At 36.3% G+C, this 24,808-nt stretch overlaps 4 protein-coding genes, 1 long non-coding RNA gene and 1 other non-coding gene across 7 annotated transcripts; all 6 read right to left on the reverse strand.

The window, feature by feature from the left end:
• Nucleotides 1–1,175: 1,175 nt before the first annotated feature.
• Nucleotides 1,176–1,901, reverse strand: LOC147543210 (uncharacterized). Its single transcript, XR_015224280.1, has 2 exons — nt 1,604–1,901; nt 1,176–1,449 (listed from the first exon to the last, which is right to left on the reverse strand). It is a non-coding gene; the product is annotated as an uncharacterized LOC147543210 (long non-coding RNA).
• A 561-nt stretch (nt 1,902–2,462) lies between these two features.
• Nucleotides 2,463–5,940, reverse strand: LOC147543211 (DNAJ heat shock N-terminal domain-containing protein). The gene is made up of 3 exons (XM_086632492.1): nt 4,088–5,940; nt 3,058–3,113; nt 2,463–2,938 (listed from the first exon to the last, which is right to left on the reverse strand). Exons 1-3 carry the CDS (start codon nt 5,837–5,839, stop codon nt 2,881–2,883), a joined length of 1,866 nt encoding a protein of 621 aa, XP_086488618.1. The 5' UTR covers nt 5,840–5,940; the 3' UTR covers nt 2,463–2,880.
• A 3,272-nt stretch (nt 5,941–9,212) lies between these two features.
• On the reverse strand, nt 9,213–15,291 carry RUS3 (root UVB sensitive protein (Protein of unknown function, DUF647)). The gene is made up of 15 exons (XM_086632493.1): nt 14,183–15,291; nt 14,039–14,096; nt 13,885–13,944; nt 13,411–13,449; nt 13,256–13,318; nt 13,073–13,129; nt 12,872–12,935; nt 11,976–12,059; nt 11,378–11,460; nt 11,124–11,253; nt 10,509–10,601; nt 10,038–10,176; nt 9,914–9,954; nt 9,625–9,812; nt 9,213–9,531 (listed from the first exon to the last, which is right to left on the reverse strand). Exons 1-15 carry the CDS (start codon nt 14,326–14,328, stop codon nt 9,433–9,435), a joined length of 1,344 nt encoding a protein of 447 aa, XP_086488619.1. The 5' UTR covers nt 14,329–15,291; the 3' UTR covers nt 9,213–9,432.
• Nucleotides 14,513–14,584, reverse strand: TRNAD-GUC (transfer RNA aspartic acid (anticodon GUC)). The gene has a single exon. It is a non-coding gene; the product is annotated as a tRNA-Asp (tRNA).
• Nucleotides 15,292–15,557: 266 nt separating the features above from the next.
• Nucleotides 15,558–22,421, reverse strand: LOC147543214 (Mitochondrial substrate carrier family protein). Its single transcript, XM_086637209.1, has 9 exons — nt 21,991–22,421; nt 21,323–21,438; nt 19,839–19,896; nt 18,722–18,871; nt 18,104–18,314; nt 17,172–17,217; nt 16,616–16,736; nt 16,431–16,503; nt 15,558–16,250 (listed from the first exon to the last, which is right to left on the reverse strand). Exons 1-9 carry the CDS (start codon nt 22,070–22,072, stop codon nt 16,010–16,012), a joined length of 1,098 nt encoding a protein of 365 aa, XP_086493335.1. The 5' UTR covers nt 22,073–22,421; the 3' UTR covers nt 15,558–16,009.
• A 450-nt stretch (nt 22,422–22,871) lies between these two features.
• Nucleotides 22,872–24,368, reverse strand: LOC147543215 (blue copper protein-like). 2 transcript variants are annotated; one of them, XM_086633703.1, is made up of 3 exons: nt 24,333–24,368; nt 23,720–23,945; nt 22,872–23,609 (listed from the first exon to the last, which is right to left on the reverse strand). In XM_086633703.1, exons 2-3 carry the CDS (start codon nt 23,904–23,906, stop codon nt 23,107–23,109), a joined length of 690 nt encoding a protein of 229 aa, XP_086489829.1. In that variant the 5' UTR covers nt 23,907–23,945; nt 24,333–24,368; the 3' UTR covers nt 22,872–23,106. The 2 variants fall into 2 exon arrangements, with proteins under 2 accessions (XP_086489829.1, XP_086489828.1); XM_086633702.1 differs by having other exon boundaries at nt 24,228–24,368.
• Between the last annotated feature and the right edge of the window lie 440 nt (nt 24,369–24,808).

Below are 24,808 nucleotides of genomic sequence, written 5' to 3' on the forward strand. Positions count from 1 at the left end.
TGGGAGAGAAGAAAGGAGAGAGATAGAGGATGAGAGATTTTTTTATGTTGAAGGTCGTCGGCCGGAAAATTCGTCGGAGAAGAAAGAGGTGAGTTGGAGAGAGAGATGAGGTGGAGAGACATGTGTGGTGGAGAGGGATGTGAGGTGGAGAGGGATATTTACTAATTAAATTAATTTTGAAAATATATTAATGGGAGGGACAGTTATGGCATTCACATAACAATAGGGGGTCAAATTTGAATTTACAGAAAACAAGGAGTCATAAAGGAAGTTGGTCACAAAGTAGAGGGCCAAATATGAATTAACTCTTTAAAAAATGATGAACTGCAAAATTGTGGCTACCGCTACATCATCCTAAAGATCTAAATTAAGTTTTGCATCCGTTGGAGAGAGTTTTTAAGAAAAAACTATATAAAAAACTTATGCATCTTAGAGATCCAAATTAAGATTTGCATTGGAGAGAGTTTTTAAGGAAAAAACTATTAAAGAAAAACATATGTGGCATTCTGAGTCTCACATTGGAGATGCTCATCACATGCAAATCTGATAAATTTATTATGGATTTTAAAATTTTATTTTTTAAAATGGAAATTTTGGTCACACTCTTCGTATTTTTTGTTTTGGTGAAAAAAGATCATTCAATTATTTTTTCTAGTCTTCAACTTTGTTGGTATTTTTGCAATTTGCAAGAGGTTACCAATGATTCCGAGACGTTTCCAACTTGATTTTTTTTTTTTTCCTGTTGAACTAGGTTTCCAACTTTGATCGCAAGAAGTTTACCGCTGGTTTGCAAATGAATTGCAAAAATATCGTGTTTTGCCCAATCCAAATTCACATGTTGGATTTAACCAAACAAACTATAATTTGTTTCCTAACTTAAAACGGTTTAAAATTGGGTGTTCGGCTCAATTTCCTGTTTCTTAATTTCTTGTGTAGTAAAAATCAATGAAACACGAAAAATCCAATGTCATGAAAACTTATTTTCGTGTTTATTATTACGGAAAAGAAAATTGTGTTGGCATTAAGACAATTGTTTCTTGTAAGTTGTTTTGAAGTAGTTCTGACTTCTGATCCTAATTAAAATTAAAAAAGTTGGACTGATTAGTTTGAACAAGATGAAACATAAGTAGATTAGAACAAGTTATCATATAGGAGTTAGACATAAACACCTCAAATACACCAAATAATCAAATTACATATATGATAAAAAAAATGGTCATTTATCATAAATCTCCTCCCCTGAACAATAATGTTTTTTTTGCACATTTTACAATTATCTTATACATTCGAACAACAGTTACATCTTAAGGAAAAAAATAGATTTTGGCAATTGCTTTGCTTAATCACGTTTTTCATCTTGGTCATCAAGTTCGGGTATTGTAATTCCTAGAACATCTTCCACAATGTGATCATTGTGATCGGTATCTCTATCATTATCCAGAGCGCTTCCTATATCCACACGAAACAAACAAACAAAAAAAGTAATTTAATTATAGTTTTCAGAAAATATTCGTAAAATCCTAAGATCGGTTATGACATAAATATAACAACTTCGAAAATAATGGTGAAGAATATAAAAAGGAGAATTGTATCGTAAAATTACCTGTGGTCATTTTGACATTATCGGAACAATAGTTGTCACATTTGAGATCACAAAAGGGCTTGTCATTTCCTTCTTGAAGACAAGGGGCAGAACATTTACCATGGCACGCGTCGAAACCTTCTACTCCTCCTGCTTCTGTTGTTCTCATGGTAGCAACCATGACAACAACAATGCACATAATGATCATGAAACCCTTCATTTCCATCTCTTGTTTTGTTTTTGGAATAAAAGAATGGAAGTGAATAAGAGAAGGATTGGATTTTCTTAAGATGGAGGAAGTTCAAAGCTTCAATGAGACCATTGTCAAGAATTGTCTTATAATGACAAGGATGTTTGCTAATTATAGATGGTGGTGATTAATTAGTGGTCTATAATTAAGACCAACTAATATTAGTTGGTCAACTTCTTCACAACCAAATTTGGATGTTTTGTTGTGGTCAAAGGATTAAGATTAGGGTTAGAATTAGAATTGCACCTTAATATGATGATATTGTTAATTTTATGGATTTTCAAAGGCCAAACTCTTTAACAATTTCTCTTTTTCTTTCGCCTCTTTGGACTCCCACTTGAACCGCCTAGTAGAGAAACAAGAATTTCTCTATCCACGTGACTGAACTGTTAGAGAAACAAGAATTTCTCTATCCACATGACCGAACATGTGAGAAGAGCGATAAACTCTTGTTTTTCTCACGACAGTTCAAGTGGGAGTCCCACGAAGAGGGTTGAGTATACCTAATAAGTATATTTCTTCACTTGGAAGATCATAATTTCCTCAAAGATTCAAATGGACCCCATGATTTTTTACTGTCATTTAATTCTTATTAAACTCTGAAAATTAAATAGTAGCACAACAAGAACATATAGAATGAAATTAATTAATTTGATCAAACAAAGATTTGTTATTTTCCCACAATAGAAACAATTTGCTTAGCACTACTACAGTTTGTCAAAATCTTTCTTTCAAGACAATTTGGAACCCCTTTCTCTCTTGAAATTTGGGAATAAGAATAAAAATGTGATCTCAATTTCATAATAACAAGATCAAGAGCCTGAAATTTTACATTAAAAATTATCCACTCAAATCAAGTTGAATTAGTTGCAGATCTACCCAGCTCATCATTTAGCAACATTTTGCCTTGCTTTTTATCACAACCGTCTTCGCTTTTTTGCTGCTGTTTCTGATTGGAACTTACACAACTTCTCACTCTAAACTTTGGCAACAGCTGCAGAGAAACATGGCTTTTGACCCAAAATTGTAATATTGAATATTAGTTTTCTTATCGTGATTTCAGTGAAGCGTGACCTGTCTCGCCCAAATGCTGATGCAGTTTATTCCTGTCATGCCAAATTATAGAGATTTAGATTCTGCTAGAAACAAGAGAATTTGAAATGGAAAGAAGAAAAACATATAATGAAATGGCTGTTCAGAGTGTGATTGGAACAATCAGGTATACCTTGAATCAAAGTTCTCTCCACATGATTCACAAAAATGACCATTTTTTGAGCTCCCCTGTGAAGAAAGAGGTAGCAATTATGTTAGACACGAGGAGATCAGATTAACTGTAAGCTCAGTAGTTCGCAGATCAGATAATCAGGTTGAAATCTAGAAATACTTGGTTCGAGAAAGTTATTCCGTCTCAATGACAACTATGGAATCCCATAAGCTGAACGCACTCATCCAGATATAGTAATTAAACTCGTAAAACTTAATCACTACTAAACAAAGACAGGTATTTTTTTCACAAACTTTAACAGCAATCTTTGCCATTCAAACTGATCACGGGCATTTCATGATGGAAGGTAGCGGCAATGCAAGAAAATGGGTTTTCAGTAAATTGCTCAAAACATACAAGATCAACAGCACAATAAATTGATTATAAAATAATAGAGTGACCAACATTTACATCAAATGGTTACAAGATGTGACTCTGGGCTCATAAAGACATAAGCTGCTAAGAACAGAATACAGCAGCAGCTAGCAAGCTACATAGACTATTGTGTACGGAGAAGTAGCTAGATAATTGTGCATATTCACTCAATTATCCACTATTTTGGAAATATGTTTTCTGTCATGCACACATTATTGTCCAGGGCTAACAAAGAACGGTAGACAGTTTTTCTGCAATGGGATTTTCTCAGCAACAGATATAAAAAGGTACAAGATCGAGTGGATTCTTAAGCAACCCCGATACATGAACAATTAGCATTAGGACTCGATGCTTCAACTCTAGGTTGTGCAAACACAAGATATTTCCTCACCTACAGGTCCTAGACAGTGAATTCATATCTATGAACTTGCATATCTTATGGTTCATTCGGAACCAAATGAACCCCGAACCAAACACAACTATGAGAAATTGAATATCAAGACAAGAATGAGTCGAGTGGTACCAAGCTATCATACAAGAACCACAAAAATCACAGAGCTGAACTATAAAAGAATAATCATAAAGTACTGTAGCCATGGGAGAAAGATGATCTTACTTTTTGTTTCTTTCCTTTAGACGTGCTCTTTGACTTTGTGTTGATATCTCCCTTCACGGTACCTCTTTTATCAACTGGCTTCTTTTGATCCTTCACATTTTTGTGCGATGGTGGATCCACTTTACTATTCTGGCCAACCTCATGAACCTCATTGGGCGAGGAGTCTAAAGCATTCGAGTTATCATGTCTATTATCTTCCTCATTCTCACCAACATTGTCACTAGAATTTGGAATTACTTCCTCAGTAACTTCACTTGTTTCTGCTTTCGCAAATTCTCCATTGGACTTTTTGCCACCCTCTTTCCTTGCCGCACGATTTCTCCGAGTATTCTTTTTCCTAGTATCATATTCCATAAATTCCATCTCTCCATTATCAGTGCTGAAATGGGTTTTGCTAGATGACATCTCAGCTTCGCGCTTTGACGCCTTCTTTTTGTTTTTCTGCCCAGATATCATAGCTCTGAGAATGCTCATTTCATCATCACTGCCAACGTAAATACCTGCTTCAGTATTATTTTTCAAATCGAATGTGTCAATTTCATCTTCTTCTTCTTCCTCGTCCTCACCACTTGAAGAATTTTTACCCTCCTCACTCTGTTCTTCCTGTAATTCAATAGCATCTTCAAATTTTTCTGATATTTCATCCGCAACTACATCCACATCACCGGACACAGAAGGAACCAAATCCTCTCGAGTCTCCTCTACATACTTTTCTTCTTCGTCTTCCTCGTCTTCATCAACAAATGAATAACTAAACTCTGCAGCCTTCTCTTTATGTTTCTTCGACTGTTCGTGATTTTTCCACTGCTTCTCAGATTTGAACTTCTTACTACAAACAACACAATATAACTCCTTATTCGCATTCTTATTGTTATTATTATCTTCGATGACTTCATCAAATTCATTCTCGATTTCATTCTCATCAACTTTTGCCCACTCAGGCTCTTCATATAACCTAGCTCTCTCCAACTTCTCTCTCTGAGCTTCTTTCTTCCTCTCTTTCTCTTTCTCTCTCTTCTCCTCCATCTCCAAATTCCTCTTCAGCTGCATCTCAATTACCCTCTTATCCCTTTTCTTAACAAACTCAGCCAATCCACGAACCGTATCGTTATACTCTCTCTTAGCTTTCTTCCTCGCCTTCTTATTCTCTTCCTCCATTAACCTCCTTGACTTCCTATTTGGCCCCATCATTGCATCATACTCATCAACCCAACAAAAATCCATAACAGTACAAAACCCTAACCAATAACTATAAAAAGCTGAAACCTGAGTATAAGGACTTTCCAAATTTCCCATTAATGGAGCATCCCTAACAATTCCAACACCTAACCCTAATTTCTTAACAAAAGACAATTCTTGTTCATAAATTTTACCAAATAAATCACCATAAACCTTATAAAAACCCTTTCCAGTATCCCCGAACCCATAAAAAACAGAATTTGAGAAGAAAGAGAAAAGATCAGGAACAGACGAAAAGGAAGATTTCCCAGCAGATTTAGCATCAGAGAAGAGAATTTGAGATCGATGAGAATCATACCAAGCTCGTTCACGAGGATCAGAAAGAACTTCGTAGGCGTTGACGAGTTCTTGGAAGGCGGCGGTTGCTTCTTCTTCAGAAACTCCAGTTTTGATTAGTTTGTCGGGATGACGTTGAAGAGCTAATTTTCTGTAAGCTGAACGAATTTCTTCAGGAGGACAGTCTCTGTTTAACCCTAGAATTTCGTAGAGGCATCTCTTCTCTTGGGATGCCATTGTTTCATCAATTTGGAACCTTGTTCAATTTTAGGGTTTCTCAATTCATCGAAGGATGACAAGTTGGGGGCTTTGGAAACCGTTTAAACAAGGGAGAATTACTGAAACCCCCCAACTCTCATAATGCCTTTACTGAAACCCCCCACTTTAATTAGTAATTACTGAAACCCCCCAACTCCGTTTGATTTAACGGTATTGTGCCGTTAGAGAGAGTGAAATGTCCAAAAGACCATTTACTAAAACCGGAGTTGGGGGGTTTCAGTAATTACTAATTAAAGTGGGGGTTTCAGTAAAGGCATTATCAGAGTTGGGGGGTTTCAGTAATTCTCCCTTACTTCAAAAACCATTCTCTCTTTCTTTCTTCATTACCCCACCAACATCAACCAACATGTATTCATCTTTTTCTTTTCTTCTTTGTTTTATTTTCCTATATTTATGGTTGTTTTAAGTTTCATAATTCACCCATTTTTCTTTATCTGTCTTAGGATTACAATTACAACTACATCCTACTAGTGATACTTTAGTGCTACTTTAGCGATACTTAAGTGATTAGGAACATCATATTACTAACCGAGAGAAAGTAGTCTGAACCGAATAATGTGATACTGTTAATTTTGTTAATGTTTGCACTTCATGTCGTTAGATATGTCTGAAATTTGCTATTTGTCTGAAGTTTACAACTACTAGTGATTTGGTTTAGTTAAAAGCTTCGTGACGACATACATTATGAGCTCGAGATGGTAGGGGTGAAGTTTGTAGGGTGGTTTCATAGGTTTAAATAGAAAAAATAAGGCTCAAAAAGGTGTAAAACGGTAAAAAAAGCGGCCATAATTTTGTGTCATCTTGGCCATCCATTTTGAGCTTCTCCATTCATTTCAAATAGTTGGGGGGTTTCAGTAATTATTAATAAAAGTGGGGGGTTTCAGTAAACGAATTATCAGAAGTGGGGGTAAAACGTAAGAGGGCAAGAAAGTAATATTTAAAATATAAAAGTTAAATCAAACGGAGTTGGGGGGTTTCAGTAATTACTAATTAAAGTGGGGGGTTTCAGTAAAGGCATTATGAGAGTTGGGGGGTTTCAGTAATTCTCCCTTTAAACAAGGGGCAATTTTATGGAGTATTATACTATCATTATATGCACCCCGTTTTTTGCTATATACACCACAGGAAATGTTAAGTCCCTCGATTTGGGTCAACAACATTTGGTTGGAGTGGTAACTGGTAAGATGTCTATTCTTCCACTTTCTGAGACTCCCACTTGAGCTGTTGAAATCAAGGGTTGTTTCTCTCTCTTCTCACATATTCAGTCACGTGTAGAGAGAAATTCTTGTTTCTATCACAGGCAATTCAAGTGGGAGTCCAAAGAGATGGGTCATGTAGAGTTGTTGATTAAAAAAAAAAAGTTGTTCGATTTGTAATTGCTATTCACACGGTAACATTGTACCGAAAATTTGGTTGAATTTTATTGTTGGAAAGAAGTCTTTTTTTCTCATCAGGCACCACTAGTGTCACCAATCACCCACCACAACTAGCTACCAAACCACCACAACTAGCTACCAGACCACTATTTTCTCCTCTCTCTATCTTTCTCATTGTGTACTGGAACCCTCCACCAAGAGTTCGACTAAAAAAACCCTAGACAAATGGTTGTGGTTCTCCGTAAATAGAGAGAGTTATTCATGATGTATTCATACCATATACTGACGGATTCATGATGTATTTATACCACATAAATAAGTCAGTTACTGGGGAAAAAAATTATATGCAAAAATGATAAAATTGTTGGGTTTTCCTCCTAGTGGGGAAACCTAGTTGGGTTTGGTTTAGGAAACAAACCCGGACCCGAGTCGAGTTTCTTTAGGTCGGTTACTTATGACGGTGGAATTAGGGTTAAGGAGAAGTCTATAAATGCTTCCTTAATCTTAATTAGAAGTTGAGAGCACAATTAAAAACGCACAAGAGAAGAGGGGAGAGAAGGAGGTTGCCGAGAAGAGCGGGGCACAACTTTTTCAGCACGCGCGTCTTCGTTGTTCGGAAAATCCAACGGTGAGTTCTTTTCCGATTAAGCTGAAATTTGGCAGAAATATTCTTAAGTTATTCATCTAGTATTTGTACGGTGGGATTGTTGATTGGTAGCCGGAATCCTAGTGCATTGAGGTTCATTTTGGACTGCAAATTTCTAGGTTGTTTTTTTTGTTCTTTCTTGTGAGGGTTTCTCCGTGTTTCTTCGGGTTTGAGATTGATTCCTTTTTCTCGGGTGGACGTAGTCTGTAACTACTTTGCTTATTATAGTTGATTTGGTTGGGCCCGGGTTTGTTTCCTAAACCAAACCTAACTAGGTTTCCCCACTAGGAGAAAAATCTAACTAGGTTCCCCAGTAGGAGGAAAACCCAACAAACTCCCCCTCCGACTAGGTGGCAGAAAAAGCCAGCCTTGTTGTCCCCTTGACAACCCTGAAAACAGCCAGCTCCGCTTTTCCTCGGCAGTCCTGAACAACCAGCCCGCTATTCCTAGAAGATATTTCAAATCTTTTTCATCATATACTTCTTATTATTTCCTGTCTTCCAAGCAAATAACTGCTCCAGCTTCGCCCACAAAGAACGAGCATTAGTCTCATTCTTAATATGATGCAACACATTATCATCCACCCATTGCCTCATCAAACCATAAACTTGGCGATGTGTAATAATGCGCACTGATCTTCAGTCGCCCGCTGATCTTCAGTCTTCTCATCGAGTTTCTTCTCATCAAACACCGAAGCGTGAAATTCCTTCACAAAGTGCAAGTCTTCCATCTTACCCTTCATAGATGATAATTAGCACCATCAAAACTTATCATTCTACCCATATTTTCCATCACTAACACAAGCAAATCAATAACCAAAGTTATCACAATCCAAAGAACTCTCTAACCTAGAGCTCTGATACCACTTGTTGGGAAAAACGGGTCGAGTCGACTCAGCGGAAATATTTTCCCCCTTTGTGTTAGTTACAAGGGTAATATAGAAGAATAGTGGGAGCAATAAACAAAGAACTGAAAGTAAATAAGACAACGATTTTTAACGTGGAAAACCTCCTCAATATGAGAAGTAAAAACCACCGGACTCGTAGTCCAACCAAATCAACTATAATAAGCAAAGTAGTTACAGACTACGTCCACCCGAGACTCGGACTCCCAAAAAGGAATCAATCTCAACCCCGAAGAAACACGGAGAAACCCTCACAAGAAAAATTTGGGTTACATTTTAAAGACGATCATCGGAAATTCGTAATCTATAAGTCTAATGTATTTGTTTTCCTATTTTTACAGGAAAACATCATATTCTGGTATATGATTGTTAAAGATTTGTCTCAAATGCAGGTTGGATTCACTGTTTCCCACAATGATCATTCTTTGGTTTCATTACTTCGGTATAAAATTAATAGCATCTTCATTAAAACACCAATTTTACAGTAATCATACAGTTCTAAATCAATACTCCTATCATAATTTGTAAAATATGTCATCATCGATTCAAAGAACGAAATTTGTGCCCATAGAAATAAACGAGACGTGAAGTTTTCCTTTTTTGTCGTAATAATTTATCTTCTCTCCTATTCAATCTTTTCATTAGAAGGTTCACAAACCCAGTTTGCCCTCCAAACAATTGATGGAGCAAGAAGCCGCTCCGTTTTCCATCCTGATGACTTTAGCTGCAAAATAAGCAGCGAAAAAACCGTCGGTTACTCTATTTTACTTGCTTAGGTTTTCATGCGGAAGAAAATGCACGAAGAAATAAACAGTACCTTTAAAATGAAATTTTCGTAATGTTTATCCATCCATGTTCGACTTTCAGCATGAACGGATTTAGTTTTACCAACGAGTCTACCCACCACAAGAGCATGCATAAAGGACTGCAAAATATCAGCACTTTCTGATTGTTTATGCATAAAGACATTGATAACTCCTCTTCTCTCCATCAACAAATATTTCTCTGAAGAGAGACAAACAAAGATATGTCGAATGAGCCGAAAACTTAATAGACTTAATAATAGTTTAGAAGTTGAGAGCAAATCAAAAAATTGAAAACCCGACCTTTCTTATAGTAAGAACCTGCTGAATCTGATAGGTCCATCCTGCTCTTGGAGTACTTAAAATCATTAGATGATATCATTATTGGGTACTTAACAGAGTAAACAAGATGATGCAATAAACTTACATTTCCGGGTGATTTAGCGAGGAAGCTCTGACGCCTAATTGGATCTTCTTGTGCAGTAATTTAGCAGTTTTTGATCCCCATAAGCTAGTGAAGGAGGGTAAAATATGCTCCATTTTTGAGACTTGCTGTGGAGAGAGAACTAGGAATATCCCAATAGAAGAGTTAGTAACGTGAATTCATGGACAAGCTTCACGAATTCAAATTTATAGTCTCGGAAAACTGTGATGCTTACTCACACTAGTAAAATCAAGAACCATGAAGCAAATTTTATGACTGAAACTCAAACGTTAAATCCCTCATAGTTTCAACCATGGCTTATAAAACAGAAGTTTAATATGGATTTCATGAAATCGATAACTTGCAACTCTAAAACTTAAACTTTGAACGAGACACCCTTGATTGACAGTAACGATGTTGAAGAAAATAAAGGAAAACAGGTGGCATATAATAGCGAAGGTTTAAAAAAATCACCTTTTCCGGTATCCATGAAATGCTGCAAAACAATGGAGCTCCTTTGGCAATTCAATGTTGTCAAGGAAAGGCAGCGGACAGCCCTGTAATTTGCTATAAAGAGAAACGGCAAACATTTTACGTCTATGAAGCACACAATATTGGCAAATCCACGTTATGCTTGATAATGAAATAGAACACATCACATATAAGCATGTATCGAATATAGATATACATATATATATATATATCAAACTGCCCTTCTTAATCACCAGGTTCCTCGTGTTAAGTACAAAAGAAAAAATATGAACAAGTGATCCACCAACTTTAGATATAACAAATTGTTACTTAACAAAAAACAATAAATGACTTGTCATACAGTACACAATAGAAAGATCGAGAAGGTCAGAGTGAGAGAAGAAAACCATATATAGCCATATTTGTTTTCTTTCCTACGAGTTGATACATTTGCAAAATCTATAGGATCACATATGCACTATTTTGCAGTTTGATTTGAACATTAAGGCGAAAGTAGCCATTATCAGGCTAAGGAAAGCAAGAGGGCTTCCTTCTGGTTATAAAGAGGATTGTTAGCATAAAAACAAGTTCGGAGATATGCAAAAAAAATAAACTTACCATACATATGAAAAATGGTGAGAGACAGAAACGAGAACCAAATGGCAAAAGGATGTCCCATGGTAATGCGTGCAAGAAGCATTCCCAACACCATTCCAGTCATTGTTGCCAGTGTCTCTTGACTCCCTTCCTATCAAAACCACAAGCACAAGATTGTGAGGTTCTAAATTTTAACTCCTACAAAATAAGAGTAATTTGAGCACAACTCAAATCATTATGATAAATGGAACTCAGAAGAACATATATTTTGGTACCTTGGCCGATATATCAGCAGCATTATTTTGAAGGGAAAAATGTTGGGTCAGAGCAGCTCTAGTTGCTCCACTTGCAACTCCGGCTAATTGAGAGAAAAAAAATAACCCTTAGACCCAATATAAATAAACAATTTGAAGATGAAAACCTCTAAAACTATAGTGTCTATATATTGATATGAAGATTATATCATGTTAAATCAGGGTTCTATGAGAATGTATCTTTACATCTAACTACAAAACTTGCAACTCTAGCTATACTCTCGACAGGAAAACTTCCCCTCTACGCTTTAAAGTTGCATCTTTAGTTTGATACCATGAGCCCTCGAGAAATATACTACGCCTCCCTTCAGGACTCAACTTCGAAGGACAAAAGGTTATTGTAGATTTAAATATGCAAATGCAGACCGAAATATATCCACAAACTTTGGCTAGATGAGTAATGAATCCACAAACTGATTCATTGCAGTGCAATTAATATATTCTGCTTTGGAAATTAGTGCATAACAAGAAAATTAATCGCGTAACCAAGTCCAGCGCCGATCCATAAACTACGGTCTATATTACAGGATTAGGATATATATATATCAAGATAACTCACTGAATGATCTTGATATGCTGCCCAAGCATACTATTACAACAAAAGCAGAAGGAAAAAGGGGTGAAACAAGGTCCATCAACATTCCTGCAACCGAATGAAAAAAATTCTTATCAGTAAATACCAAACACAAACACTAACACAAATAGAGAAGTACTGAACATTTCCACCATCTCTTGGTGTAGTGGTTGGACACCCACTTTGGAACTCAGAGGTCGAAGTTCGATTTCTCAGTGGAAGTAGAAATCAATGATTTATTGAACTTGAGTTATTAAGGATATAAATAAAGTAAAGGTAGGAACAAATGGGATTTTGGCCCCATAGGATGGCCTTAAGGGTCTTTACATGGATTTTAGGGCCCAAGATGTCTTTGGCAATGACAATTATAAGGCTTATTCGATTCATGATGCATCTACATAATTAGATATTCATGATGTATCCATGTCATGTAATGACTCTCGGGGTCCATGTAATCAAAAGTACTTAAATCGACAAATCCCTCCAAGTTTTCTTTAACGAACATTATATCATTATATGAATAAGAAAAAAGTTGAGTGATTTCTTTTATTACACAGTGTTGTAGAAGTGTATTTGACAGCAAAACAAAACTTTCCACTAAAAAATTCTTCAAGGTTTGCGGGTAAAGATATGATTCGAGGGAATAGCCAAATACCAGGTTCAGAGAGGAAAAAAACCCTAGGCTGTGAAACTGGGAGACACTTGGGGGACTTTTTTCATGAGCTATGCTAACAAAGAAGCTTCAATACTCAAACATGTGGAGACAAATTCGTCTATTTTTAATATGCGAGACAAAAAATTCTAATTTGGAAACTACAAAGTTACATTCCAAGAACAAGAAGACACATTTACACAAGAAATAACAATAGACTTTCTCATACCAAGATCATTCATAAGATCTGCAACTAAACGCCACATTTTAGCGTCATTGTCCAGATTAGATCCCTGATCAGAAATCATTTTAAAAATTCATTCAGACAATCAGGTGGGGTTTCGGTTTAACACCTAACTCTCTTCAGGTGTTGTTTCGTAATCACACGACCCATTTGGATAAAGTTATAGAAGAACAAAAAGTAAAATACCTGGTAGAAAGTGAATAAGATACCCCCAAGCATTCCAGTAAAATCTCTCAAAAACCACTGTTAAAGATTCCAACTCTTATCATCATGATCATCCGATCTATCAAACAATAAAGTGGTATTACATGAAGCTGCTAACTGTACGGATCACAATTATCAAAAACAATTAAATAGGCAAACAATCACCTGAAACGTCGCACCGAGTACAGTAGCGGATTTCTCTCCAACTCCAATAGCACCCAACAAAGCCTAGAACACAATTCATGAAATTCATATATATGATTTGAACTTTGAAGTATAAGATAGAATGTCATTCATTTAAAGTACATAAATGAGCTTACTTGTGTAGAAAGCATTGTACGAATATACGTCGACAGGCCCTATAAAAGAATCAAATTTTAGGATCATAAAGAGTAAACAGAGGCAGTTTTTGTTTCTGTGAGAATAGTCCCACATGATAAAAGGGCTATGCAACCAAGAATATAACGTCTAGATCCTCTCCACTCATTGCCAATTGGTTTTGAGTTGGATGGCCACAAACTTAACAGTTTCTCATCCTCTGGAATCGACTCGCCTAACTCGTCTAAATCAAATTGACCCAAAACCAGCACTTCAAACGAGCCAGACATCACGAGTCATACACAAACGAACGCTCTAAAATCTGACTAGAGTCAATACAGACCTCTAGTCAGATTTTCTATCTGACTTAGAAGAAAACCAAACATAACAAAGACTTCTCATCTTTCAACAGGACTTGTAATCATGTTATCATGAAAGCACTAATTTCTTTTTTTTCTTCTTATCTAATAATGTACCTGTAGTGAATCCCATATCTGAAAAGGAACATAATCAGGAGTGACACTGCTTGGAAAACCCTAGAAGACAATAAAAATTGATTCTCAATAAGAATGCAAAACAATAGGTAACCCACCAATTTTCAAAATAATTTGAAGAATAAAAGTAACTTACTTCTGGTACAAAAGCTCCAATAATCCTTGTAGAGAAATGGGTAAATCTACTACCAGATCTTGTATAATTTTTTTTCAAGAATAAGTGATTAGTCAATTGGGTAAATCATCAAATTGTAGATAGAGAGAGAGAGAGAGAGGATACCTTTGAAAATGGAGAGAAGAGGGAGTAGCAGTTAAAATGGAGGAAAGGGTAAGTTTGGAAGAAGAAGATCCATTCCATTCTTCCATTATAATAGAAGATGGTAAAGAAACTTGTTCATTTCTTTGTTGTAATTCAGTCATCATCATGCACAAAACCAACTAAACCCTTATTTTTAAATCTTCAAAAAATTCAAATCTGTATTGCCCAGATTGATTCTTCTTCTTCTTCTATTTAATCATCAATCTATCTGCCTCTCTGGGTTAGTTGACTTTAGACAAAAGGCATAACAAAAAGTATGGGAAAATTCACAAAACAATTAAAAATAAATAACGCCGCTGCCGGGGATCGAACCCGGGTCACCCGCGTGACAGGCGGGAATACTTACCACTATACTACAACGACTTGTTGCTTCAAAATTCTTTGATGCCTATTTGAGCAATTCTACACCTTAACTCAAAGCATATATGAATTGGTTCGACTCTTTTCGGACTGATTTTGGTTCATTTGATTCAGACATGTCAAACTCTAATTCTTTTGAGTGAACGATTTAGATTGATTTTGGGTTCACTTGATTCAAACGTATCAGACTTAGACTTCAACAAAACAAAATACCTTAATAATTCCAAAGATACTTCGAGTTTGTCGAGTTGGACTAGAGAGAGGAACGGTGGAGGTGCTCTTTTCATGAGATCTTTTGGTTGAACTGTACTTCCGAAAATTGTTAATTTGAGCATTTTGTCTTTTATATTCTTGCTTACCCGGTAGTTGCTCGACGATTCTTTATTACATATGTAGAATATGCAACATCCCTACCTAGTTGGGTAATATCATACTATAAGGTTAGTGTCTTCTAAAGACAAGAATTGTTTTTCATCTCCTCGGACAGGATCCCAGACAGGATCCTGTATAAGTCGACTTCACTTCGTGAGTTCAATTGATTGTTCAAACAGTAGCCTATAGCTCTCGCCTCTCATTACAGTAGGCTAGTTTCTACTGTTTTGGTTGTCGGATTATTTCGTGGAACTTTTGGACACCTTAACTTAAACCTGTTGTTTTCAATACTTCTACAAAATACACTTCTTTGCTACTCCCACATAACCATTTCCTCGGACTTCGTAGCAACAAACATATTTCCATAGAATACATTTTCTTACGATCAAACACCACTTAAATGTGAATGACTCATTCCGCATGTTTGCTCAGTGTCATGTACTTCTCTATCTATTCACCTGAACAATCCAGCACCTGCAACAATGTTATCGAACTCTTTGGAGCTTATGTTTTACCGGTTTTTACTGAATAACATAAACATACATCCAAAGCATCAACATTAGCCAATAAAAAAGCATTCGAGTAGGTATTGATCGCGACTACATGCTCGAAGATAGGTATATATCGAACCAAATCAAATTGTACAAATTATTGTATTCCGATCTTCCCCTCCTCAAATATATACAAAAGTCACATACAAGTCTTCCAAACCTTCCAAAATGACAATCTTTCGACCACAACCAAGAAATTATTTTTCGACCAAACGTTTCAAATCAAAGAAAATGAGATACCGAAAAGAATCAAATGTATTAGCTTTTGCTAGTTTAATGAAGTGGAAACTGACAACAATTACTCTGAATGATACAACCCTGACTACAGTAATCACTGAGGCCATTTCTTTAAAACTCATGTTGCCTCTGCTCGAAAAATGAAGGTTTAAAAAATTAGCTTTCATGGCAAAAGGTAATTAGGGTTTTTGCCGAGAAAGGCGCTATTCCAATTTGATATAACTCATCTGTAAACCAGTTAGGGAATCAATGATGTCCATCAGGGTTTTTAAGACACCTTTGGTAAAGTAGAGCTTGTTTTGTCTATTGATAAGTTTGAAACTTCATGTACTTCGTTAGCACCCATTTCTAGTTCCCTTTTGAAATGATCTCTGAGGAATTCTACGGCCATAAATGTGAGAGCAGATGCTGGAATATACCATAGGATTCGTGGGACGCTGCCTCTAAACAAACCCTTTGGTCCTTCAATCATCCAAATCCTCGTAAAAGCATCAAACCATCCTTTGTACCTATTAAGAACATGTAGCGATATTTAGGGGATTGATCTTCCTAAATTGATTACCCATAAGCAAATAAGCAATTGAGACGATAAAGACACAGCACAATATAGAGCAAGAGAGAGAGAGAGAGAGACCTAGTTATTTTGGCAAAACCATCTCAATTTTCCATGAAAGTATAGAAATCAATACCTTATAATTGAACCTTGTACTTGAAGTCTTGTTTTGATGACATCCAAGGGTGTTGTGAGATATGCACTAAAGCCTACAAGATGAAGTATGGCGATAAAACACAATCATGAAAGAGGTCAATTAAAGAATGATGATGTTCATGATTTTTTTTGGTAATGAAGATTATATGCAAGTAAGATACCTACCACCAGCCACTCCGCCGAGTAATAATCCTTCTACAGAATTATGAACATGAAATTCTGTAGTAGGCAGCCACTTTTGTTTCCCATACTCGGTCAACTCTCTCAGTGCTTCGTAAAAGGTAACCTACACATAGAAATAACCAATTTAAACGGAAAACATAAGGTCGGATTTTGACTTAAAAACAGAGAGTGGGAGTGAAATATAAGTAAGCTATCTCCAAGTTCATTGAGAAGTGGGGACTTTTATATGATTCTTTTAACAATAGTTAGAATCAAAAAAAATTCTTATGTCACCAGATAGTAGGTATCAATCAACTTATCTAAATGCATTATCTTTGAAGTGGGTGTTCGATGTTACATGAAGTACTGCAAAAGATAAACTTCTCAACATAGAACTAAGTCATGCCTTGTGAAGACTGAAAAACAGTTATTTTATCTAAATTAACTTGTCCCTATATATATATATATATATATATATCCAATTCAAACGTTTCAAAAAGAAAAATATATATCCAATTCTTCACTCCGCGATTCTGCACACTAAATTAACAATACATACCATTAGACCAGCAAATGGCACATCTCTTACAAGGGTGGACCAGTATCTGTCAAACAACCAACAGAACATCAGTGGTTGATAAAGGATTTTTTTTTGAAGCTTTGAATTAATATTAATAAGAAAAGAAAGGGTGGGTTTATAAAGAAAGAAAAGAAAAAGTAAGAGAGGCTACAAAAAGAAACGAAACCTATTTGTTACATCATAATAGCCTCCCAATTGGAAAAGAAGTCCATAAAAGTGATATTTCTTGTCCACATACTGTTCCTGTTCCACTGGAACAGTAAGGCCAGAACACACTCCACCGCCAATATACTATTTGGATTAGAGTCTTTAAAGATTTTATCGTTTCTATCCTTCCATATTACCCAAATAATCACTATTGGTATCATAGACCAAACTACTAAGAGAGGTTGAAAAAGGATATTAACTATGTCCGGCAAGATATAAGTTTAGGTATTGAGATTACCACAGAAGTTCGAGACCATCTTTAGTTTCACCAGGGAAACACTCTAACATTGATCTATTGTAAAATGTAAAACCGAAAAGAGTTTCAAATTTGCAACCACATTCTCAAGCTTCTTTTGCACTAGGGAGTTGAGCAGGTATTACTCAATCATCTGACTTGCAACCAAAAAACTGTAAGAGAACGTACTCAATCATCTGACGGTTGAACTGATGACTCTTCCTTGATAAATTAAGCCAGTTCCCACGTGATAATCAATTTATGAGTATCTAATTTAAGACTGGTAATTCAAAATGTAGAATACCACTAGGAGACTCCACAACCTATAGTCAGTCTCCTATATGTGCATGGTGAGCAGAGCAAGGTATCCCCAAATTTGAGCCACGACAATGAGATGCTATGAAAAGTAAAACCAAATGAACGTATAGCAATCCACTTGGATGGTCTATTTGGATGAAGAAAAACATACCCAGCATACAGTCCCCTTAGACCCTGTTGTTTCCAAATTGAATTTCCTGCTTGAAACATTCCTGAGTAGTAGCCATACATCTCCGCCCCAGATTTTTGGCTTACATTTTCTTTCTTTACAATAGAACTCCAAGAATTTCTGGAGCCTTGTATCTGCATACGTTGTTTCACCACTTCACATGGTACATATACAAAAGATCCAAGTGCATCACCTGGAACAGACAAAAGACAGAAGCTTGGACCCTTAGCAAAATTTTCTTCAGATTTCTATTTATTTGTTTTATCAAAAATGAACGATAGATGTGTTCGAGCAGCATAGTATCTGAGAGAATTTCAGAATTTGACCACTTAGTCGATTTTTCTCGCAAAGTCGCAGTAAAATTGAGCACACTTGAAGCAGAAACAACTCAATATCTTTTAGATGCATATACAAGACAAGACAAGACAAGACAAGACAAGACAAGAAAGAGGGGGCCAAAATCAACAAATTCCGCCTTCAAAAATGTGACCGGCGACCATTAAAAACACAATAAAGTCTAAGATTTCTGCTGTTCCGTAAGTAGTGAAAAATATCAAGATCGACATATAAGAGATGATCAAAGTACTAGCAAAAGCTCACCAAGTCCTCCAGCAATGAAGTGTGCCCAGTGACCTCCAAGATCTGGATGCAATTCCTCTACCCACTTTTTAGTTGACTCAATGACACCGAAGTATGTTGCTCCAGTTGCAAGCGATCCAGTTACCCCAGGAGCTACTCCTCTATAAAACCCTGTTGAAATTATGTGTAACAAATGTGAAGACATAACAATTAAAAAAGTACACGGTTGCCTCAGCGTTTTTTTGAGTGCTATAACCTTAAGTTATGAATCAAATGGAAGATAGAATAAATGGCAGTGCTTCGAGAAGTACTGGAAACATATAGACTTGAAGCTAGAAAACATTAAATTCAGCCTTAAAAGAGTTTGAAAAAGATAAATAAGTAACATGATCAGCAATTTTGTTTTCCCATTCAAACAAATAAATTTTATGTATCACGTGCTTCATATAACAAATGACACTACTTAGGAACGGCTGAAACCATAAACAGATTAGGCACTTAAATAGAATATTAGTTGGACTTGTATCTAGGACTTCTAATTTGTCGTGTTATGCAAGTTTATACCCACGTAGTGACCTAGGTAACTACAGGATGACAACATAAATCTCTTAAATGGTTGCTGATCCCTTAAAATTACCCCAAGTACCCCAAACCCCCTAATGGACCACTTGGCGAAGCCATAGGTGCAAGGCCTAGCCAGCTACCTTTTGCAGGCTTAGATGACCCTGCATCTATCCAGCTACAAAGAAAGCTTAGAGCGTGAGGCTATTTTTCACCTAATTGATAAATTTTATAATTTCAGTCATTTGAGAGATCAGCCAAGAGTGGTTCTTTAAGAAAGTCCCTTACAGACTGTCGTGACGCTGTGACAGATACATTATCCAGACTGCAGTGACAGTTCAGATGGATCAACAACTCATAGTTAACAGTTAACACTATAAAGGCAACTTAGTGTTACCCTTAAATAAAATAAACAAGTGAAACTACGAAGATAGACATTTCAAGAAACATTTCAAATGCCTACATCATTACAACTGGTGAATCCTTAGCTAATCTACCATTATGTGCAACATACATATCTACAATTTGTCATCCATATCTTCTTAAATTTACTTATGCAGGAAAACATATTCTTTACCTCTAAATCCATCAGCAATACAGACTGTTCGGACCATCTGCAAGATGCTCTTTGGAGGCTGAGCTATGTGAGAAAATATCAAGTAAATATACAGATTGATGCATTTATGACGAAAAGGGGAAAGAGTTCAACCAACAAAGTGGAGCACGGGGTAAAACAAACAGAAAGCAGCAAATATCCCACCTATTCTATTCAAAAAATATACAAACTTAATTTGGTCTTTAGGGAAGTAAAATTCAGTTCTGGTCTTGTTTAGTCATTTATGCCAACTAATAGGTCTTTTCTCACGGTGTAACGTGGCATTATTGTTGTTTACAATCTCTGGGTACTTCTCGTCTCTTTTACACAGTTAAGTTTGCGGTCATCCACCTCAAAACCAATTGGCAATGAGTGCAGAGGATCTATACATTATATTATTGGTTAGAGATCACATTTTCCCTATTTGGGGCTATTCTCGCACGCCCCCTCACATGTGGCATTTTTTAGCGTAACACGTGTTTTTCTCTTTTCGGGTGACATGGAGGACGTGTCGATTTTAAACCTCAAGTGGGGGCCTAGCTCTGATATCATGTTAAGTTTGTGGTCATCCAACTCAAAACCAATTGGCAATGTGTGGACTGTGGAGAGGACCTAGACATTATATTATTGGTTAAGAGATCGCCCTTTTCCCATGTGGGACCTAGACATTATAGTTCTCGTCTCTTCTACACATCCTAATCTATATAGTTTGACTTGGACGACTCTGTCGAGTAGCTCATGACTCGAGCTCGGGCTCGAGGATATAGCCTGAGATGATCCTTGGTAGAACTCGAGTCTAGGATGTCCGCGAGGAACTCGTTAGACTCGGTCGAGTCTGTGTCGAGTCCAGAGTCAGTATGACTTGGCGAGCCAAGTAGTGACTTGTTCTCTGGTCATATTAATATGCGTCTTTCTTGCTATTTATTTGAAGATATGACTTATCAGTTATTAGTTTATTCTGAGTAGCGTCAATGACTTGATATTTTTTCATTCAGGAACATATGCATCTTTGATATTTGGTGTTTTAGTTTATAATATTACTTGTTATTTGTCAGTAGTTACGTGGAATGTGAGAATTCAATTTGAACCATAATAGCGGACTATGCATAAGCACAACATTGGAATTATATATTGTTCATAGGTTAATTGTGATATGTAGCTATGCTTGACTCGACCTAGAGTCCCGCTCGGCCCTTTACCGATCTCAAAGCCGAGTTTGAGTCCGACGGGTTAGATCCTGATGTCGTATTAGTAAGGGTTCTCTATGCATCAAACAAGTGTGCTGGATGCCTTACTTGTTTCTCGTTCACTCACCTTTGATTGATAACAGATGCTTATGGAATCAATTTTATGATTTTCGGTTCTGACTTACTAAGTCATGTTGTGTATCCCTAATTCGACGTCATGCTTATCAGGTATGATGCCTAACATATACTACAGTGTTTTCACATGCGTAGTGTCCGAACCTGAAGTTCATTAATCATGGCTTGACTCTGGATCCGTGTCTTTATCGTATCAATCGGGTGCATCATGCCTTCACCAAAACCTCCTGCAAGGGCTCCATATACAAATTCCCTCCATACTGCATTACGAAAAATACAGAATTTGAACTACAAAAACTAATGAAGTGGGTATCAAACGTAAAACTTCCAACATGTGGGACAAAAAGAGTTACTAGCCAAGTTAATAAGAGAAACTAAAGTTGTTCCTTTCCAACTGCATATAAGGGTGATTATAACCACTGAAAATACACAATGCAAATGCTTAACTACTCAAAAACAGTGGATGAGATGATTCAATTACTTAATATCATCGATTAGAAGGTCCTAATCGGCCTACAACCAATCCTTTCGTCAAATATGTAGCAATTTCGTTGAAGTTCGATAATAGACGGACTAATTTCTATCTAGATTTTCTACAATTTGAAGAAAAAAGTTAACAAGTCAAACTTAGATTACGTGAAGCTACACCAAAAATAGTTGAAATCAAATTCCAATATACCTAATTCTTTCATCCGAAACTACCACTGTAAACCTAAAATAACGCATTTAAATCTCAAAATCAAATGAACACATTGAAAAATTTCCAGAAATTCGAGGATCGAAGTCAACATGAATTGAAGGACCGCGCTTACCAAAGAAGTTCTTATTGTTTTTATCCATTAGAAAAGATTTTGGAAGTTGGATACCGTCTGAACTTGAACTTGAGGCCGCCATTAATTTACAGCACCTGATATGCCTCTCTCTCTCTCTCTATTCTCTCACTCTCTCTCTATTCTCTCTATCTCTCTATCTTCTTCCCTGTCTGGAGTCGTCAGTTCGTTATAGGGTTTCTGGTATCCATTTCCAGGGTTTATGGTATTTCGGGGTTTTATCGGGGTGCGTTCTTTTATTTTATCATTTGGGTCCATTTCTTTCTTGCTCCTCAAACAAAAGCGCACGGCGCGCCCGAATGACAAAATTACTCGGCAGTCGGGACTCGTCGAAACCGAACACAGCGGAGTCAAATTAGACCAAATTTAATTGGTTTGGCTCGGCAACGACGCTCACCAGTCATCCTTACTATGAGCATAAGAGATTTACCCAGCCCCAACTGTCCGACTTTCGTAATAGTTTCCCTCTTACAATGGCCTAATTGTTCCAGCCAGTGAGATTACTTGATCTATGATTTGGGGACCATCGTCTGGCCTTGGGGCTTGGACACCACATCTCCAATAAGCACACTCATCCTGTGAATATTTGACTTCCCCATTTTGTTTTCTTGCATATGGGTTCTTGTAACATCGGACTTCTACTATTTTTCTATAAATATCAATGGATAGGGACCGAAAATCTCACCATTTAAGACCCAACTTTACTATGTTCATTCCTCAATGGAAAATAAAACTTGATCGCCATACAAATTAGGTTTCTTTTTGTTCCTTTTCATTAGGAACTTTTTAGTTTTCAATGCATGCTATGAAGATGGTCAATTTTAATTATTCCGAATCAAATCGACCATAGAATTAAACCACACTTTTCTTTCAAACACACATGAATTTATTTTTATATTGATAGAACTAAAGGTTTTGAAAACACTCATAAAACTAGCTAACATCACAAGCATCTTAAACACAAATAACCACTACTAGATCCAACACAACACACTATTAATACTTATTTAGTAAAAGCACGACAACCAAAACTAGAGACATAAGCGCAATGAAGACACAAACTTGACATAAAACCGAAAACATCAAAATTGGATCATATCATCCATGAAAGATCATAATTAAGATCAAAACTTGACTAAGTAGTATGAATTTGTCATGAATGAGTTTTATGGCTGAGCCTTTGTGAGCAGTAGGGCTGATAGGAACATCTGGGATTTCAATCGAATCAGGAGGAGGAGGAGGAGCTCTAGTAGTGTTACTTTTTGGCGGTGGCGGGGGAAGTGGCTTTGGGCTTGGGGGAGTTTTGTTGCCACCCTTACCGTTGTTGCCACCTTTACCTTTGTTGCCACCTTTACCACCGCCTCTACGATTGGGTTCACTTGAGGTCGAATTGTCAGGAGGTTGGAGGACATCCACGAGGAGTTTAAGACCCAATGCACAATGACCAGGCGTACCACATATAAAATATCTTGTTCCAACTGTATCAAGCGCGATAACTGAATCTCCCCCACTATATGTAGCGATTGGGTTGCTCGTGTTACACACTGCATATCCTCCTTGGTCCACTTCAAGTACATTGTGACTGGATCCATATACAAATACTGCATTTTCTTGTGTGTTAGATATATATATATATATTATACATTTATATATAAAGTTTAGACTTGAGATTTTGATAATAAACTTAGATTTAAGAAAAAAATATATATACCCAAGTTATCTCCCGTGTAAAGAGTGTTAGATGGTTTCCAATTTTGGAGGTCTGAAGTAAGATCCCAACCAGTAACTCCACCAACATCGTAATCAGTTGCACCAACATGAGGAAAAATGATAAACGACAACGTAAACATTAACTTGATAATTGTCTCAAAAATCCATACACTTCCCAAATGATTCATCTTTCTTAATTACTCCAATTGGCTCAAATAAAACTTCCTCTGCAATGCAAACACAAATACATCAATTTCCATTTATAGCACTAGTTGTGAATTACACGTACTATTGAATAGACCAAATAGTTAAAGGAAATCCATGTACTTCTTCAAATAAAAGTTTGGCTTATATTTATTTTTGATAAATCAATTTAAAATCAAGCCTTAATTAAATAAAATGAAGGTAAATAAGTAAATAACAACTTTAAATGTAAATAAAATAAAAAAAATCAAAGTTTTTTTAAGCCTAAATAGAAATGTTATTTGTTAATGACATCAACTACCCACTGTGAAATATTGAGTTTTCTCTCAAAAATAATTCCCTAGAACTTCTTTACTACTATTTCTGCAGTAAAATGTGGAAATGAAATGTGGTTATTGTTTGGTTCTCACTCTCAAGAAAATAGAGAAGAGTTTGTATTGATTTCCTTCTTCAAAATTTCCATCTTATATATAGTTGTGGATAGGAGGGTAGATTGGTCATTTTTAGGTACCTTCTGCAGAAAAAGTGTCCTTTTACAGTGTGGTACAAGGGTATTTTTGGGAAAAAACAAATAATGGCATTTCCGCAATTAAACATTTAAAATTGACGACTGACTGAGGCTGTGAGAGTCTGAGAGAGGATATGGTTGTAATTTACTTGAAAATGAGTGGTGAAACTTGTAAATTTTGGAGATTCGTGGACTGAATTTGAAAATACCATAATATAAGTATGATCCCTTTGTCTTTCTCGGCTGGTTGAAATTTGTATGGCTCAGTATTTGTAGCTGTTCATCTGATAATTGAGTAATTTTGTAACTTTTTTATCAAAATAAATGTGATATGACAGATGTGGCAGAAGATAGAGGGTTAGGTCGTATCGTTATTCG

The sequence above is a fragment of the Eschscholzia californica genome, unplaced genomic scaffold (genome assembly GCF_041429995.1).
Source record: "Eschscholzia californica isolate CP2 unplaced genomic scaffold, dmEscCali1.0.p SCAF_4, whole genome shotgun sequence".
NCBI classification, from domain to species: domain Eukaryota; kingdom Viridiplantae; phylum Streptophyta; class Magnoliopsida; order Ranunculales; family Papaveraceae; genus Eschscholzia; species Eschscholzia californica.

Excerpts from the sequence above, each read along its gene's own strand:
- LOC147543215 (XM_086633703.1), bottom strand. The coding sequence starts at position 23,906 with ATGAATCATTTGGGAAGTGTATGGATTTTTGAGACAATTATCAAGTTA. Across the intron at positions 23,610-23,719 it reads TTACACGGGAGATAACTTGG|TATTTGTATATGGATCCAGT; the intron begins GTATATATATTT and ends AAGAAAATGCAG.
- LOC147543214 (XM_086637209.1), bottom strand. The coding sequence starts at position 22,072 with ATGGCGGCCTCAAGTTCAAGTTCAGACGGTATCCAACTTCCAAAATCT. Across the intron at positions 17,218-18,103 it reads CTAAGGGGACTGTATGCTGG|ATACTGGTCCACCCTTGTAA; the intron begins GTATGTTTTTCT and ends GTTGTTTGACAG. Across the intron at positions 16,504-16,615 it reads ACTCGGCGGAGTGGCTGGTG|GCTTTAGTGCATATCTCACA; the intron begins GTAGGTATCTTA and ends TTCATCTTGTAG.
- LOC147543211 (XM_086632492.1), bottom strand. The coding sequence starts at position 5,839 with ATGGCATCCCAAGAGAAGAGATGCCTCTACGAAATTCTAGGGTTAAAC. Across the intron at positions 3,114-4,087 it reads CTAAAGGAAAGAAACAAAAA|GGGAGCTCAAAAAATGGTCA; the intron begins GTAAGATCATCT and ends CTTTCTTCACAG. Across the intron at positions 2,939-3,057 it reads GGAGAGAACTTTGATTCAAG|GAATAAACTGCATCAGCATT; the intron begins GTATACCTGATT and ends TTGGCATGACAG.
- RUS3 (XM_086632493.1), bottom strand. The coding sequence starts at position 14,328 with ATGATGATGACTGAATTACAACAAAGAAATGAACAAGTTTCTTTACCA. Across the intron at positions 13,450-13,884 it reads AGATATGGGATTCACTACAG|GGCCTGTCGACGTATATTCG; the intron begins GTACATTATTAG and ends ATTCTTTTATAG. Across the intron at positions 13,319-13,410 it reads GTACAATGCTTTCTACACAA|GCTTTGTTGGGTGCTATTGG; the intron begins GTAAGCTCATTT and ends ATTGTGTTCTAG.